The following is a 16,489-nucleotide window of genomic DNA, read 5'->3' as shown; positions in this document are numbered from 1 at the left end:
GTATCACTTTGTAATTTTATCCTTCCAGCTACAATGCCGCCTATCTTTATGTCATTGGCAAATTTGGAGATGTGGCTTTCTAGCCCATCATCTAAGCCCCTAATAAATAGTGAATAGTTGAGCCCCCAACATAGATCCCTGCAGGACACCACTAGTTACATCCAGCCAATTAGAGTACCTGTCCATTATCCCTATTCTCTGTCTCCTGCCGCTTAGCCAATTTCCTAACCAGGTCAATAAGTTGCCTTCAATTCCATAAGCTTCAAGGTTTGTTAACTGTCTCCTTTGAGGAACTTTATCAAATGCCTTCTCGAAGTCCATATAAATAACATCCATAGACATTCCCCTGCCCACTACTTTAGACACCTCTTCAAAAAATTCAATCAGGTTTGTCAGGCATGACCTAACTTTTACAAATCCATGCTGGCTCTCTCCGATTAGTTGAAAATTTTCACTGTGTTCAGTCGTCCTATCCTTAATTATAGACTAGTAATTTCCCGATGTTAGACGAACTGGTCTATAATTCCTTGGTTTCCTCCTCTCACCATTCTTAAATAGCAGAATGACTTGCGCAATTTCCAAATTTAAAGGAACGGTTCCTGAAATCGAGAGAACTTTGGAAGATTATAGTTAAGGCATCTGCTATGTACTCACCTACTTCCTTTAAAACCCTTGGAAGGAAACTATCTTGTCCTGGAGATTTGTAACACTTTGAATATTATTTTCTTCATTATTGTTATTTTGTTTGTTAATTTTCTTGACTCCCAGTCCCTGATTTAATATTACTTTCCTTAGGTTTTCTGGCATGCTATCCTCTTCCTCTACTGCAAATACTGACACAAAGTAATTATTCAACACGTCCACCATTTCGTTATCATTGACAATATCCGGACGGACCACACGGCATCAACCTCGGCACTGGCTTTGCACACAACGGCACACCCAGCCGAGTCGACCCTGCAAAGTCCTCCTCACAAACATCTGAGGACTTGTGCCAAAATTGGGAGAGCTGTCCCACAGGCTAGTCAAGCAACAGTCTGACAGTCATACTCACAGAATCATATCTTTCAGCCAAAGTCCCAGACTCCTCCATCACCATCCTTGGGTATGCCCTGTCCCACTGGGAGTCAACGTTGACTCTAAACCCCATGAATCACTTGGCTTCAGGTCAAGCCTGGACAAAGAAACGTCCTTCTGATTACCACCTACAGCCCTCCCGCAACTGAATAATCAGTACTTCTCCATGTTAAACACCACTTGGAAGAAACACTGAGGGGAGCAAGGGAGCTGAATGAAGTTCCCCACCCAGAGTACAATGTCCATCACCAAGAGTGGCTCAGTAGCACCACTACTGACCAAGCTGGCTGATTCTTGAAGGATATATCTGCCAGACTGGGCCTGCAGCAGGCGATGAGAACACCAACACGAGGGAAAAACCTACTTGACCTCGTCCTCACCAATCTACCTGCTGCGGATGCATCTGTCCAAGACAGCATTGGTGGCAGTGATCATTGCACAGTCATCGTGGAGACAAAGTCCCGTTTTCACACTGAAGGCACACACATCGTACTGTGTGACACTACCACCGTGCTAAATGGGATAGATTCAGAACAGATCTAGCAGCTCAAAACTGGGCATCCATGAGACACTGTGGGCCATCAGCAGCAGCAGAATTGTATTCCACCTCAATCTGTAACCTCATGGCCCAGCATATCCCTTACTCTACCATTACCATCAAACCAGGGGGCAAACCCTGGTTCCATGAAGAGTGCAAAAGAGAGCATTCCAGGCATACCTAAAAATGAGACACCAATCTGGGGAAGCTGTAACACAGGACTACATGCATGCTAAGCAGAAGCAACATACTATAAACAGAGCTAAACGATCCCACAATCAACGGATCAGATCAAAGCTCTGCAGTCCTGCCACATCCAGTCATAAATGGTGATGGACAATTAAACAATTAACAGGAGGCGGCGGCTCCATGAATATCCCCATCGTCAATGATGGCGGTGCCTAGCACGCAAGTGCAAAAGCCAAGGCTGAAGCATTTGCAACCATCTTCAGCCAGAAGTGCCAATTGGGAGCTATATTGGCCTACTCCCGAGTTGCACACCATCACAGAAGCCAGTCTTCAGCCAATTCGATTCACTCCACGTGATATCAAGAAACGGCTGAGCGCACTGGAAAAAGCAAAGTCTATGGGCCCCAACAACATCCCAGCTGTCATGCTGAAGACTTGTGCTCCAGAACTATCCACGCCTCTAGCCAAGCTGTTCCAGTACAGCTACAACATTGGCATTTATCTGACAATGTGAAAAACTGCCTTGGTATGTCCTACACTTAATCAGCAGCAAAGTGATGGAAGGTGCCATCAACACAAGTGCTATCAAGCGGCACTTACTTACTAATAACCTACTCACCGATGCTCAGTTTGGATTCCATCATAACCACTTGGCCTCACACCTCATTACAGCCTTGGTCCAAACACAAATAAAAGAGCTGAAGTGGTGAGGTTAGAGTGACTGCCTTTGACACCAAGGCAGCAGTTGTCAGTGTAAAATTGTAAATCAATGGGAATCAGGGAGAAGACTCTCCACGGGCTGCAGTCATACCTAGCACAAAGGAAGATGGTTGTGGTTGGTGGAGGTCAATTATAACAGCCCCAGGACATCGTTGCAGGAGTTCCTTAGAGCAGTGCCGTAGGCCCAACCATCTTCAGCTGCTTCATCAATGGTCTTCTCTCCATCGTAAAGACAGAAGTGGGGATGTTCGCTGATGATTGAACAGTGTTCAGTTCCATTCGCAACTCCTCAGAAAATGAAGCAGTCCATGCCAATGTGCAGCAAGACCTGGACGAAATTCAGGCTTGGGCTGATAAGTGGCAAGTAACATTCGCACCACACAAATGCCAGGCAATGACTATCTTGGAGATAATCACCTCCCCTTGATATTCAATGACATTACCATCACCGAATCCCTCACCATCAACAGCCTGGGCGACACTATTGACCAGAAACTTAACTGGACCAGGCACATTAATACCATGGCAACAAGAGCAGGTCAGAGGCTGGGTATTCTGCGACCAGTGTCTCATCTCCGGACTCCCCAAAGTCTTTTCCACTATCTACAAGGTACAAGTCAGGAGTGTGATGAAATACTCTCCACTTGCCTAGGTGAGTGCAGCTCCAGCAACACTCAAGAAGCTTGACACCATCCAGGACAAAGCAGCCAGCTTGACTGGCACCCCATCCACCACCTTCAACAGTCACTCCCTCCACCACTGGTACACCATGGCTGCAGTGTGTACCATGTACAAAATACACTGCAGCAACTCATCTTGGCTTCTTCGGCAGCACCTCCCAAATCCACAACCTCTACCACCTAGAAAAATAAGGGCAGCAGGCACATGGGAGCACCACGTTCCCCTCCAAAGTTACACACCATCCTGACTTGGAAATATATTGCTGTTCCTTTATCGTTGCTGGGTCAAAATCCTGGAACTCCCTCCCTAACAGCACAGCGGCTGTACCTTCACCATAAGGATTGCAGCGGTTCAAGGCGGCGGCTCACCACCACCTTCTCAAAGACAATTAAGGATGGACAATAAATGCTGGCCTTGCCAGCGACACATACATCCCGGAACAAATAAAAAAAATGCCCTCATCATTTAAGTGATTTCATCCTTAATCATGAAGGCTTTTCCTCCTCCTCTACCATTTTCCCTATCTTTCCTGTAGACCTTATAACCTGGTATATTTATTTCCCAGTCCTGACCGTCTTGCAACTATGATTCAGTAATGGCTACCATATCAATCTCCAAGTCAAATTTGCACCTACCGTTTAATTAATTTATTCCTTATACTCCGTGCGTTTGTATAAAGAATGCTTATTTGGGAGACACCCCCTAACCTGTCCTTCAGCTTTAATGTTTTACTCATGTTTCTTATTTCTCTCTGCTGGTTTGATCACTTTTGATCTTTTAGTTTTCCTGTTTGTGCTTACAGCACAATTTCTGACTTTACTCTCTTCCCTATTCAAGATAATTGACAAAAGCATCAAAGGGGAGCAGAGAATTTTTTTAGTGCAAGAAGTTTTTAGAAGCTGGAAACAGATTCAATAGGAACTTTCAAAACCGAATTCAATATATAGTTCCCATGGAAGAATTTGCAATGCTATAGGGAAAGAAGGAAGTGGGACTAACTGGACAGCTCTTTCAAAGAACTAGCACAGGCACAATGGCCTCCTTCTGTGCTGTAAGATTTTGTGGTTCTATTTGATTGGCCTTAAAATTATATCCAGCTATCGATTACTTATTTAATTTCAATTTTATGTCTCTGGTCTTATTTGGTTTTAGCTTTCTATTACATGAATCAGTGTGAATTGTACCTAATCTTTGATGCATAATGTTCATTAAAGATTCTAATTTTTATTTTAGTTGCAAGGTCATTAACTGGCTGCGCGGCCCATTCAAATTTTCACGCATGCACGGTTTCTTCTGTAGAAGCCAGTGAGCCGCCTGCGCGGAACCTCCAGACCGCCGCAGGAATGTTGATGACTACATGTTTATCAAGAAAAAAAATTTTGATTAACATGGGAAATTCTAAATCCAGCATGCATTACAAGCATGCAATGCAAACTTTTCAGCTATAAACATCCACAAATAAAAGTCAGTTTACAGTACTCGAGAGCAACACAATCAAATGAAACTTACTCATAACACAATTAAACTAAGCTGCTCAAATCGGTTTCAGTTGCAATTGGGCATTCCATTTCAATTATAAACATGCCTATTTTTTTAAATCAGTAAGAAATGAATTTACCATGTACTAAAACTTTTGCAAGCCTTATTTTAATGATGCTACAATTTTAAATATTTATCAACGCTTTTACGTTTTCTCCAATTTCTCTTAACACCCGTGAAATCTGGGCATCAAATACAACATTCATGCTGCAGGCACAGCCTACCATATAATTTATTCAGTCTGCCCCTGATAATTAGAAATCTTTTTTGCACTAAAAAAAAATTCCATAATGCAAATTAAGCAATATAAATAAAACCGTAAAGTAGTAATTTAGTGATCAAAAAATTCATATTCATATTAGAATTAAGCAACATTGAATTAAGAGTTGGGCAACTGTGGTGCCAGAAAGACTTGCCTAGCTAGTCTCCAAACAACTGCCATTATAAGATCTGCATCCATCCTGGATGCCAACGACCCATCTGCAACAAGAAAGAAAGTGCAATACCAGCAAGGGCTCAGGACCTGGTGGTACTGGACTTTTCAATACTGTAACATAATCAGCATCCAGAACTGATCAGGGTTCCAATCATAATGTTGGCCCAGGTTGTGTGTGTGTGGAGGGGGTGGGCGGTAAAGAGAAGTGATTGAGAAGTCATTTCACCAGCTGAACTAGAACCACAGACAGATTACTTCAGGAAAATGTTTATTGGTTCTGCATACTCAACATAAAAGGAACAAAGTAAAACAATTAGATAGGGATCAGCTTCCACCTGGAAACTAAGTTCACACATAGGTCGAAATATATTCTGCAGTGTTGAAGGTATGGCAATTTTCACTTCACTAAAACTGTAGTCACAAAAATTGTATGCAGGTAATATTGAACTGAAACCTTACTTTACTCTGGATACCTTCACATTATGGTTTTATTTACAAGGTTTTGTGTTTTATTTTACTCAGCAAATGTAAAGCAAAGTTATGAAATTAACATCCCATTTTAAATATTTGACAGCTTTAATATAATTGCATAAGTATGATCAAAGACGTAGTAGAGGTAAAAGTGAAGTCCTGTAAGTTTATATGAAAAGCAGCATATAACATTTGAACAGTGTGTGCAAGAGGTACATACAGCATTACATATATACCTTTATTAAAAATGGTGAAAATCACATACATAAATCTGCAATATACATAATAACAAGTACCTTATTAGATCAAAACTTTTCATTACTTAAAAATCTATCCTGAATCTACCTGGCAAAAGTTAAATTGCAAAATAGTAAAATAAAAACCATTTCATTCATCTTTCATTGGGGTTTTCAAAACTATATTCTAAAAACCTCAACACTAAAATTCCTTTAAAAATTTTATGTACAAAATTTCAGATTGTTAACGTTCATACAAAATTTACATTTCTTGAAAGTTTAAAATATTTGGAATGGGAACCAAATTCAACCTCAACAGTAAATAGTTAACAGTTCAAGGACGTTTTTTTGTAAGGAATCAAGCCACTATACAGTAGCACATCACTACATACAAGAATAATCTACTCATCGTTCCTGGAAAAAAGCATAGTGCATAAGGTACACACCAGCTATATTAAGAACATTTTAATAAATTGTGGCTTAAATTTAAGCAGTTCTTTTTTTTATATATATATATATAAAGCCCTATAACAGAATACACTGAACCTGAGACTAAAGGAGGAAAAACCATGATAAACTGGAGGTATATTTATCATGTTAAAAGCACATTTGTCACTTTGTTCAGCATTTGTGCTTTGATTATTCAGGTAACTTTCCCTTCAAATAAAATCTAGTTTAAAGAATCATACAGTAAAAGAATAACTAAGATATTATATATGTGAGGAAGGTTTCTAGTATAGCTTTTGGAACCAAAAAATGACTTGTGTAGTAAAGTTTTCCTTTGTTCAATTAAACCAATTAGCATGTTAGATTTGTAGTTCACATTTAAAATGCCATCCTATCCATTTTTCATGGTCTATCTAGGCAACTACCCGTAGCGTGACAAAGTAAAACCAAACATACAAAGCATTCTTTTCTTTAAGAGCAGATTATAGAGGCTCTAAAATAATTCTGATTATAATATAGCTTCAGCTGTGGCTATTTTAAATAAATTGTTAATATATATCCAATTTCTACAAGGCCCATTCTTATTTCCCACTCTGCAAGACTGTCTGTTCCACAAATAAAGAGTTTATTTAGAGGATAGTCTACTTGTATAACTGGAAAGATTCAGAAAGGAGCACATATGTATGGAGTTCAAGAGAATACAACTGACTGGAAATTAGAGCACAGGTGAGTAAACAATGGTGCAAAGCCAAAAGATTCCTAATTCTGCAGTACAAATGTTTCAAATTTCCTAGCTAATTTCAACCTGTTAAAACCAAAGCAAGGTTGAGATGAGAGGATTGTTCCAATCTTTTCAGATTAGCTTTGAACTCAATTAAAATGTTAAAAATTGCTAATCCAGCATACACAATGACATTGTAAGAAAGGATTAAGGTGAAAATCATACAAAAAGTCAAATGTGCATCTTAATGCTATTTCTCTCTAAAATACATCCAGCTAAACAAGACCTGAGTGGGAGAGAAGGAGAGTGTGTGTGTGTCGGAGGGGTGGGAATACATTTTTAAAATGTTTAATCACTTAGCGCTGAACTGGTTAGATTAGCAGATGAAAAAGCACCCTGAAACATTAACTGGCCTTTTCTGTTGCATGACTTAAAACAGTAAGCACCCTTTTTGCAAAAATTAAAAATTTTCCCTTATTAAAAATAGCTGGTATACTTCTGAGATAAAACGTGCAATGGTTTAAAGATACATTAAGAAAACGTCTTAAAAATATTCAAGTAGTGAAAACTGCAGCTTTACATTTAGTTTCATAAATATAAATTTATAGCATGAATGAAATAAGATTGTTCACTAGTTAGGAGTTAAGTGTAGACAGTTGATTGGGTAACCACATTCTTTTAAATATAGACTGAACATACATTTTTCTGCAATATTTACAACAGTAATTATATCCAGTTATCTACAAAACATTACAGTGTTTTGCACAATTGCTTCATTGTAGCGGTAAGGGTTACATCAGCAAGTATATGACTATAACCACAGATCAACACCAAATAAGATTCCTATTCTATCAAGTTACTAGTTTCCAAGCTCCAGTGCATAGAAATCATTCATGCTTTTGTTTTATGCCCACAGAGGGGCTTTAGTAACCACCATATATTTTTATTGTACACAATTAATCTCAAAGGCACAGTTTTTATCCATCCCAAATTAACCAGTAGTAGACCACAGGGTAAAAAAAACTGCTGCAGTCAAAGTATGTACCCTCAATGGATAGAAATAAAACAATCAAGCGAGATTTCATTTTTGGGACAAAGAATTGACCCTCTTACTTTCAGAAGACAGCCCACTTAAGAGTTGGTATATAATTTTAAAATGTCTTGACTTTTCTTTTTGGGGAGGGGGGGATAATTTGCTTCACAAGCAGTATTGCTCATTGAAGGAGGATTATGTTGGAAGAGACCCAATGGATATTTAATCTTCTCGTGGAAATGTAAGCACCAGGGTGTACATGAAATTCAGCCCATCTTCTCATAATTCTTGTTGTTTTGAATGGTAGCGTAATTTTGGAAGTACTAAAATGAATTCAGTTCTCAGTCTCCAACTCACAACTATAGCCACTTGAACTCTTTGACCCAAACACCGCTCTGATAATTCTCATCGCCTGCAGCAAATGGAAAACAAATTACGTATCTTCGCAGATTCTATCTACAGCAGAGTTTTTCCAATTATCATTGCTAATAAAATATTTCACAAACTTACTTCCAATTTAGCAATTTACTTGAAACTAAAAACAGTGGGGAAAAACACATTGTTGACCCATACAAGAGAGCATATTTTGTTCAACTTATACCCTCAAAACATCAATTTTATGTAAACACAATTTCAACTTTTATTAAACATTGCAAACCTTTAACTGAGCTCATTTATTAATGTCGTAAATTAGCAAAGCATAATAGTGATAGAAAAATAAACAAAATATCCTACTATTCTCAAATATTAATAAAACATTGCTAATTCCCAATCTATTTTAAATGAAACCACTTTTATTTTTAACCCCATGGAAAACAAGATTTCAAATTTCCACATTGCTCAAATCATTTGGACACAAGAGAAACTGGTTTAAGGCACAATGATTTTTTTGAAATAACAGCACCATCTATCAGTGATTCTTGGAAGTACAAAATCACGTTTGTACTTTTCCAGTCGCCATGTAGATAGGATCGTTAATATGCAGTTTGCTAGATCTGGTTCGAGGGAATGTGATGGGTCAGGTAAATCAAGTGTCAGTGGGAGAACATTTAAGGAACAGTGATCGTAGTATCATAAGTTTTAGATTAGCTATGGAGAAGGACAAGGAGCTATCTGGAGTTAAAATACTTAATTGAAGGATGGCCAATTTCAGTGGGTTGGGAGCAGACCTAGCCAGGGTAAATTGGAATCAAGTTGAACAATGGGATGCCTTTACAGAGGACATGGATTGGGTACAGTTGAGGTACATTCCCACGAGGGGGAAACGTAGGGCAACCAAAGCCAGAGCACCCTGGATGACGAAAGAGATAGAGTGTAAGATGAAGCATAAAAAAGGGGCACATGACAGATGTCGGGTTGAGAATACAAGTGAGAACCACGCTGAATATAGAAAGTTCAGAGGGGAAGTGAAAAAGGAAATAAGTGCTGCAAAGAGAGATTATGAGAACAGATCGGCAGCCAACATAAAGGGGAATCCAAAAGTCTTCTATAGGCAAGTAAATAGTAAATAGTAAGGAGGGGTGGAGATACTAAATGAATACTTCACATCCGTCTTTATCAAGGAAGATGTTGCAAAAATCATAGTGAATGAGGGGGTAGTTGAGATGCTGGATGGGCTAAAGATTGATAGAAAGGCTGGCTGTAGATAAGTCACCAGGACCGGATGGGTTGCATCCTAGAATGCTGAGGCAAGTAAAGGTGGAAATTGCAGAGGTACTGGCCATAATCTTTCAATCGCCTTGGATATGGGGATGGTGCCAGAGGACTGGAGAATTGGAAACGTTACACGCATTCAGAAAAGGGTGCAATGATAAACCCAGCAACTACTGGCCAGTCAGTGAACCTTGGTGATAGAGCAGCTTTTAGAATCGATAATGTGGGACAAAATTGTCACTTGGACATATGTGGTTTAATTAAGGGAAGCCCGCAGATTTGTTAAAGGCAAATCGTGTTTAACTTGATTGAATTTTTTGATGCGGTAACAGAGGGTTGATGAGGACAATGCAGTTGATGTCTTGTACATGGACTTCCAAAAGGCATTTGACAAAGTGGGCTTGCCAACGAAGTTGAAGCCCGTGGATTAAAAGGGACAGTGGCAACATGGATACGAAATTAGCTAAGTGACAGGAAACAGTGGTGGTGAATGTTTCTTTTTTGGACTGGAAGTAGGTATACAGTGGTGTTCCCCTGGGGCCGGTACTAGCACCACTGCTTTTCGTGATATACATTAATGACTTGAACTTGGGTGTACAGGGCACAATTTCAAAATGTGTAGATGACACAAAATTTGGAAGTATAGTGAACAGTGAGGAGGATAGTGATAGACTTCAAGAGGACATAGACAGGCTGGTGAAATGGGTGAACACGTGGCAAATGAAATTTAATGCAGAAGAGTGTGAAGAGATACATTTTGGTAGGAAGAATGAAGGGAGGCAATATAAACTAAAGGATCCAATTCTAAAGCAGATGCAGGAACAGAGAGATCTGAGGGTATATGTGCACAACTTGATGATGGAAATGCAGGTTGAGAAAGCAGTTAAAAAAGCATATAGGATCCTGGGCTGGTTTCACCTTCATTTTTGGTGGTTTTCTCAGCCATATAGCTGTTTTTTGATGAAAAAACGCCCGGTGAAAGTTTATTTATTTAATTTATTTATTTACCGCCTACGTGCATCTGCGTGCACCGCCAAGAAAACCACCAGGATCTAAGTTTTGCCTCAATGGAGGACCCATACACTCCGCCGAGGAAACCACCCCCGAAAAGTTGCCTGATACAGGGCAGTCGGTGAGTTAAAGTTTTTTATAATTATTTTTTAAATTCTAAAATGGCGATTATGTTAAAAAGTGTCTTGAGAATGTTTTATAACTTTTTATTTTTTGTTTAAGTGAAAACATTTTTTTTTTGAGTTTTCACCCCTCCCTAGGCCCAACCGCAGCCTTGGAGTAAATTTGTAAAACATTTTTAGGAACCACCCACATTTCTCACTACTTTCGGCTGTAACCACCCAGAATCTTGGTGTAAGAACCATTTTCTCGCCGGGCGGTTTTAATGACCTAATTAGTAGAAACTTTCGCTGGCGTTAACTGATGAAACTTAGTGGTATTTTCTGGGCGACATTTTCTGGACGGCAATCAGGTGGTGAGGGCCTTGGAGAAAGTCTACCCTCAGAGTACAAAAACAAGGAAGTTATGATGAACCTTTATAAAACACTAGTTCGGCCACAACTGGACATCTCACTTTAGGAAGGATGCGAAGACTTGAGAGGGGGTGCAGAAAAGATTTACCAGCATGGCTCCAGGGATGAGGGACTTCAGTTAAGTGAATAGACTGGAGAAACTGAGTTTGTTCTCCTTAGAGCAAAGAAGATTGAGGGGAGATTTGATAAAGGGGTTCAAAATCATGAGGGGTCTAGACAGAGTAGAGAGAGAGAAACTGTTTCCATTGGCAGAGGGATCGAGAACCAGAGGACACAGATTTAAGGTGAATGGCAGAAGAACCAAAGGTGACATAAGGAAAAACTTTTTTACACCGAGTGATTATGATCTGGAATGCACTGCCTAAAAAGAGTGGTGGAGGCAGATTCAATCGTGGCTTTCAAAAGGGAATTGGATAAGTGCCTAAAGAAAATTTTTACAAGGCTACGCATGCGTGAAAACCTGGAAAATGTGATCTGTCAAGTTTGAGCTTGACAGAACATCCACATCCCTGGTGAATGGATATTTGCTTGCAGAGTGTTTCCCTACTACTGCCCAGCGAATGTCCTTGAAAATCTTACGCCTGGTAAAAGCAGATGTATGGCCTTCTTTTACCAGCGCAAGAGTTTAAATAAATATTTAAATAATTTAAAAAATAATAATTTCAACATAAAAAAATATTTAAAATTAATTATATTTATTATTCAAAACATTATATTTTTGTTTTAAATGTTTAATTTAATTGTATTTTAATTAATTTTGAACATGTAATTTATTTTCATTTAACTGGTGTGTAATTGTGTTTTTAGGGGATTCCTATTGATGTTTATGGAGATTCCGTACGTAAATGGAATTCCCATAAACATAATGGGGATCCCCTTTTTCATTGGTTAGCCTGGCCCACGTGATCCATGGAGCACTTGTGAACCGCAAGCGCCCCCGAGATACATGGATCTTTATGTATGATATGCGCAGAGGCCCAGGAACTTGAGGCCATGAACCTCCACACCATCAGGTAAGGTTTGTTCTTTTCTTGCATTCGCCCACAGGAAGCCTCCGACCGCAAATTCAGGCCCATGGTATTGACTAAAGTGCAAATTCTTCATTTTCATCCCACTGCTGAGCAGAAAGATGTTCTGCCACTTATTTAAATGCCAGAAGTGTTTACTCTCCCCTTCAAGTTACTGGATAGTGCAGTACTAGACAATTTTTTAATTGAAGGTAGATTTTTTAAATCCAAAACATTTCAGATAAACATTAGCCAAAAGACCATGTAACTTGTGATGTTACACATTTATATTACATATTACACAATGACACTGTCTGTCTGTGGAATCATTGTATTGTGGTTTAATCTAAGGTTCTGCAGTCAGGGAGACAGCAACAAATATTAACACTTACTTGGCCTGAAATGACTTTGTTTTCTTTGATTTTGTGATACAGAGTTTGCATCTGTACAACTTCTCACTATGACAACGAAGATGAACTTGGACATTCTTCCGGCGAAAGAAGGATTTATCACACAACTAAAAACAAACATTTTCCACAGGTTACCTTTTAGAAATTGTATGAGTTATAGACAATAGAAGATTATTTGTGCCAAGATGTCATTTAAGGTAATCAGGGCCTCTGGTTTACAGTTACTGATTAAGTTAAAGATGCTCATTACATGGGAATCTGCAATATAATGGAGAACAATGCAATGTAATTTAAATCAGACCATGGGAAACAGCACGATGCAACCATATCAATTTGCATTACCTGGGCTTTCAACTGGTTAGAAAAGTTAGAGGCGCTTATGATAAGAACTGATGGCAAAAGTAAAAATTGAAAATGGAAAAAAAAAGGAAAAGGAGGACAAAAGTACATAATTAAAACTGTTCACACTTTTGTAATAATGCTATTTCTGACATAGCTTAATTACTGTAATATTAATATTTTGTGTCAGCACATGAACTGAAAAGTTAGAAAAACATCCCACTTTGGGGAAATGGTTCGTTCCCTGAAAACATTAAGTGATTTATTACATTCATAAAGCGTCACTATTTAAAAGGTGAACGCATTCTTAGAAACTTCGTGCCTTCCTCACTTCAAAAGCTCCATTTTCTAGAATATGCTTCAGGATTTAAAAAAAAAAATTAAAATCATATTGCCAATATGGAGCTCCATGAGTTGGGTCAGCCTCCTTCCTTGACTGTTCTAGTTACAGAGCATCTATGCAGCTCCATAGAGAACTGTGGAAGTTGTGACTTTAAACTGGCTGACAACCATTCTGGAGCTGTTTAAACGCACTAATCCACGTTACTGGCTGGGGTGCAGATTTCTGAGACAGCTGCATGATTGGGTAGAGTGCGTGGAAAGTCGGAGTTTTGATAGCAGCTTGAGGCTGGTCCGAAGTGTCACTGTCCAATGTTTACTATAGACCTACTTTAGGATAACCCAGTTGACGACCTCAGAATGGCCTAGTAAGGAAGGATACATAATCCAAGTCTGTCTATATCAGCAATACAAGTCCATCAAAATTCTCCTGAGGCTGCCTTCTTGCATAAGATGGGGAGTTCTTGGAATAAGAATACTGCCCAATGGCTGCTTCCCCTTTTAAGCAAAACATTTCACTAAACTTATTGATGCAAGTTCAGACAATGGTCATGGTACTTACCAGACACGGCCAGTGCTTTCCCTTAGTGTGTCTCACTCTGTGCATAAACAGAGAGTCACAATTTGTGAATGTTGTGCTACATTCATAGCAGGTGTGGGATTCTGAAGCTTTGGTCTTTTTCACTTTTTCTCCAGCTACAGATTTTCTTCTCATAGTCAGTTTTAATGTTTCATTAACTTTTGGCTGCATTTTCTTCAGGATTTGTGCAGCTCCCCGCAAATTCTAAAAAGAATATATATTTGTAGTAATATTACATGTAATCACACGGGCCTGCCATTAAAGAATATGCCACTTCAAGGATGTGCTGCACCTCAGTGAAACAAAAGATATATACAACTGATTGTTTTGCCTGTTGCATGTTTTGCCCATTGCATGATGGTGTTATGTATCTGCTTTTTCATATGAAGCCACTTTTGCTTAGTATTCCTCAGTCCCCATTTTCTGCTCCTGTTGAGAGTACAGATGAGCTTCTGTGTAATAGAGGGATCACTTATAGATCACTCATCTGACTAACTTGCCATTTTATATATCCAGGTAAAAAGAAATTAAATACTTAACAGAATGTTTAAACTCTTGAATTTTGATTATGCGATTTATATTCTCTTGCAGCATTGTAGTTCCCTCCTAGCTGCTATTCTAAACACATTCACACGACAACTGTAATATTGGTACAAAGTGGTTTCCTGGAAAAGGTAAACTCAATCTACTGGAGTCGGTTCAGTCTCAATACCCAATTTACACTGTACAATCATAGCGGCGATTTGAAGCCAAAATTGCCTCATACCAACGTTAAACATAGTGTGAGTGGAGTGTAACTTTACTTAAAGGGTCCGCTATGTAGTGTACAGATGGTGGCAGGAGCTAAATTCTAGCTCAAGCAACACTTAATCTATTGGTCAAGAAATCCATTTACAGTATTCTAGTACAGGTATTGCCTTCAAGGAGCAGAATCCCTGCAATTAAGCAGCATTAAAAGTATGTGGTTTCACATGCCAGAAAGATGCAGAGTTGTAGGCTGCAATGATTTTCCAAGAAATTCCTCTTACAGATCATCATGTGTTAACTAAACTTATGATATCTGACATTGGAGATTTCATTTTCTCAAGGCAGTTACACACATGAACAAATCTAACCCAAATCTCCACTCTTTCTACTGATTTTACAGTGAAATGGAGGTCGGTCAGGGGAACAAATAGCACACCCATTTTATTTCCAGCTGAAAGTTAGAATGCCCACCCACTCATTTGATTTTGCACTCGCAGCAGAGGCCAACGCTATACGCTGGGGCAGGCAAACTAATTTCTCACCCTCCTCCAAGCAGACTCCATGACCGAAGCATTTCACAGCCAAACTGCAGATCTCAGACCACAGTGTAAATTTCCAAGTTTAAAAGTATACTGGAGTGAGGGCATATTGGAAATTTTAGCAGCAGTGCAGACAAGATCGGAAATATTATGCATAATCTTAAAATAATTGTTCCCAAGAATAACGCATGAAATATTTTTCACTGCTGGTAAATTTTGCAAATTTGTGCACATGCTCTCTTGAGCATTGTAACATTACCACACATATTACGGCACAACATCATTAGTGGGCTTTAGGGTGCTTTGAAACATTGGAGCAAAAGTAGACCGTTCGGCCTCTCAAGCTTGTTCCACCATTCAATTAGATCACAGCTGATCTGTACCTCAACTTCATTTACTCATCTTTGATCCATATCCCTTTTTACCTTTACCGAATAAAAATCTATTGATCGGAGTCTTGAAAATTTCAATTGGCCCAGCACCCACAGCTTTTTGGGGGAGATAATTCCAGATTTCCACTGCTCTGCGAAAAGGTCCCGTTTGATTTCACTCCTAAATAGCCTAGCTCTAATTTTAAGATTGTGCTCCTTGTTCTGGATTCCCCCACCAAAGGAAATAGCTTCCCTGTCTACCCTATCAAATCCATTTATAATTTTAATCATCTCAATTAAATCACTCTTCAACCTTCTACATGCAAGGGAAAACAATCCAAGTTAATGCAATTGCCTTCATAATTTAATCCTTTAAACCCCAGCATCATTCTGGTTTATCTGCGCTGTATCCCCTCCAAGGTCCTTCCTGGGGTGCGGTGTCCTAAACTGAACAGAACTTCTGATGTGGTCTAACCAAGGCTCTGCAAAGCTGAAGCATAAACTCCTACACTTTGTATTCCAGGCCCTTGAGATAACCTGGTAAGATTGGGGTTTGGAAGAATCCAAAAATTAGGTCTCCAAATAAGAGGTGAATGCAGTAGCAACCAGTTCACTTGATGCAGTACAAATGCATCCTGAAAAGCATTTTAAATTCCCACGAGCAGTCACTTGGCATAACCAGATGTTTTTAGATTTTCGAAAAGTTTTGAAGATAATACACATTTCAGAAAAATTTTGAAAACTCCTATTATGTATAATTTGTTGCAAAGCCAACATAGGTCATATTCAAAAGCATGGCCCAAGTTACAGTATTTATCACTGATTTTATACAGATAATTATTGGCTTGAAAAAAATCAATAATCCCACATTG

At 39.0% G+C, this 16,489-nt stretch overlaps 1 protein-coding gene across 1 annotated transcript in view; it reads right to left on the bottom strand.

The window, feature by feature from the left end:
- Positions 1-5,440: 5,440 nt before the first annotated feature.
- The window catches only part of LOC139276205 (uncharacterized), a 35,321-nt gene continuing 24,272 nt past the window's right edge, over positions 5,441-16,489 (bottom strand). The window contains exons 5-7 of the mRNA XM_070893831.1: positions 13,943-14,164; positions 12,685-12,809; positions 5,441-8,500 (exon numbers count right to left, since the gene is read on the bottom strand). Coding sequence (XP_070749932.1) covers positions 8,494-8,500; positions 12,685-12,809; positions 13,943-14,164 — 354 coding nt within the window. The 3' untranslated portion in view covers positions 5,441-8,493. The remainder of the gene's footprint in view (positions 8,501-12,684; positions 12,810-13,942; positions 14,165-16,489) is intronic.

Source organism: Pristiophorus japonicus, chromosome 11, assembly GCF_044704955.1.
Source record: "Pristiophorus japonicus isolate sPriJap1 chromosome 11, sPriJap1.hap1, whole genome shotgun sequence".
In the NCBI taxonomy this organism is placed as follows: Eukaryota; Metazoa; Chordata; class Chondrichthyes; family Pristiophoridae; genus Pristiophorus; species Pristiophorus japonicus.
The sequence above is the reverse complement of the archived record's forward strand: the minus strand, read 5'-3'. Positions and strand labels throughout refer to the sequence as shown.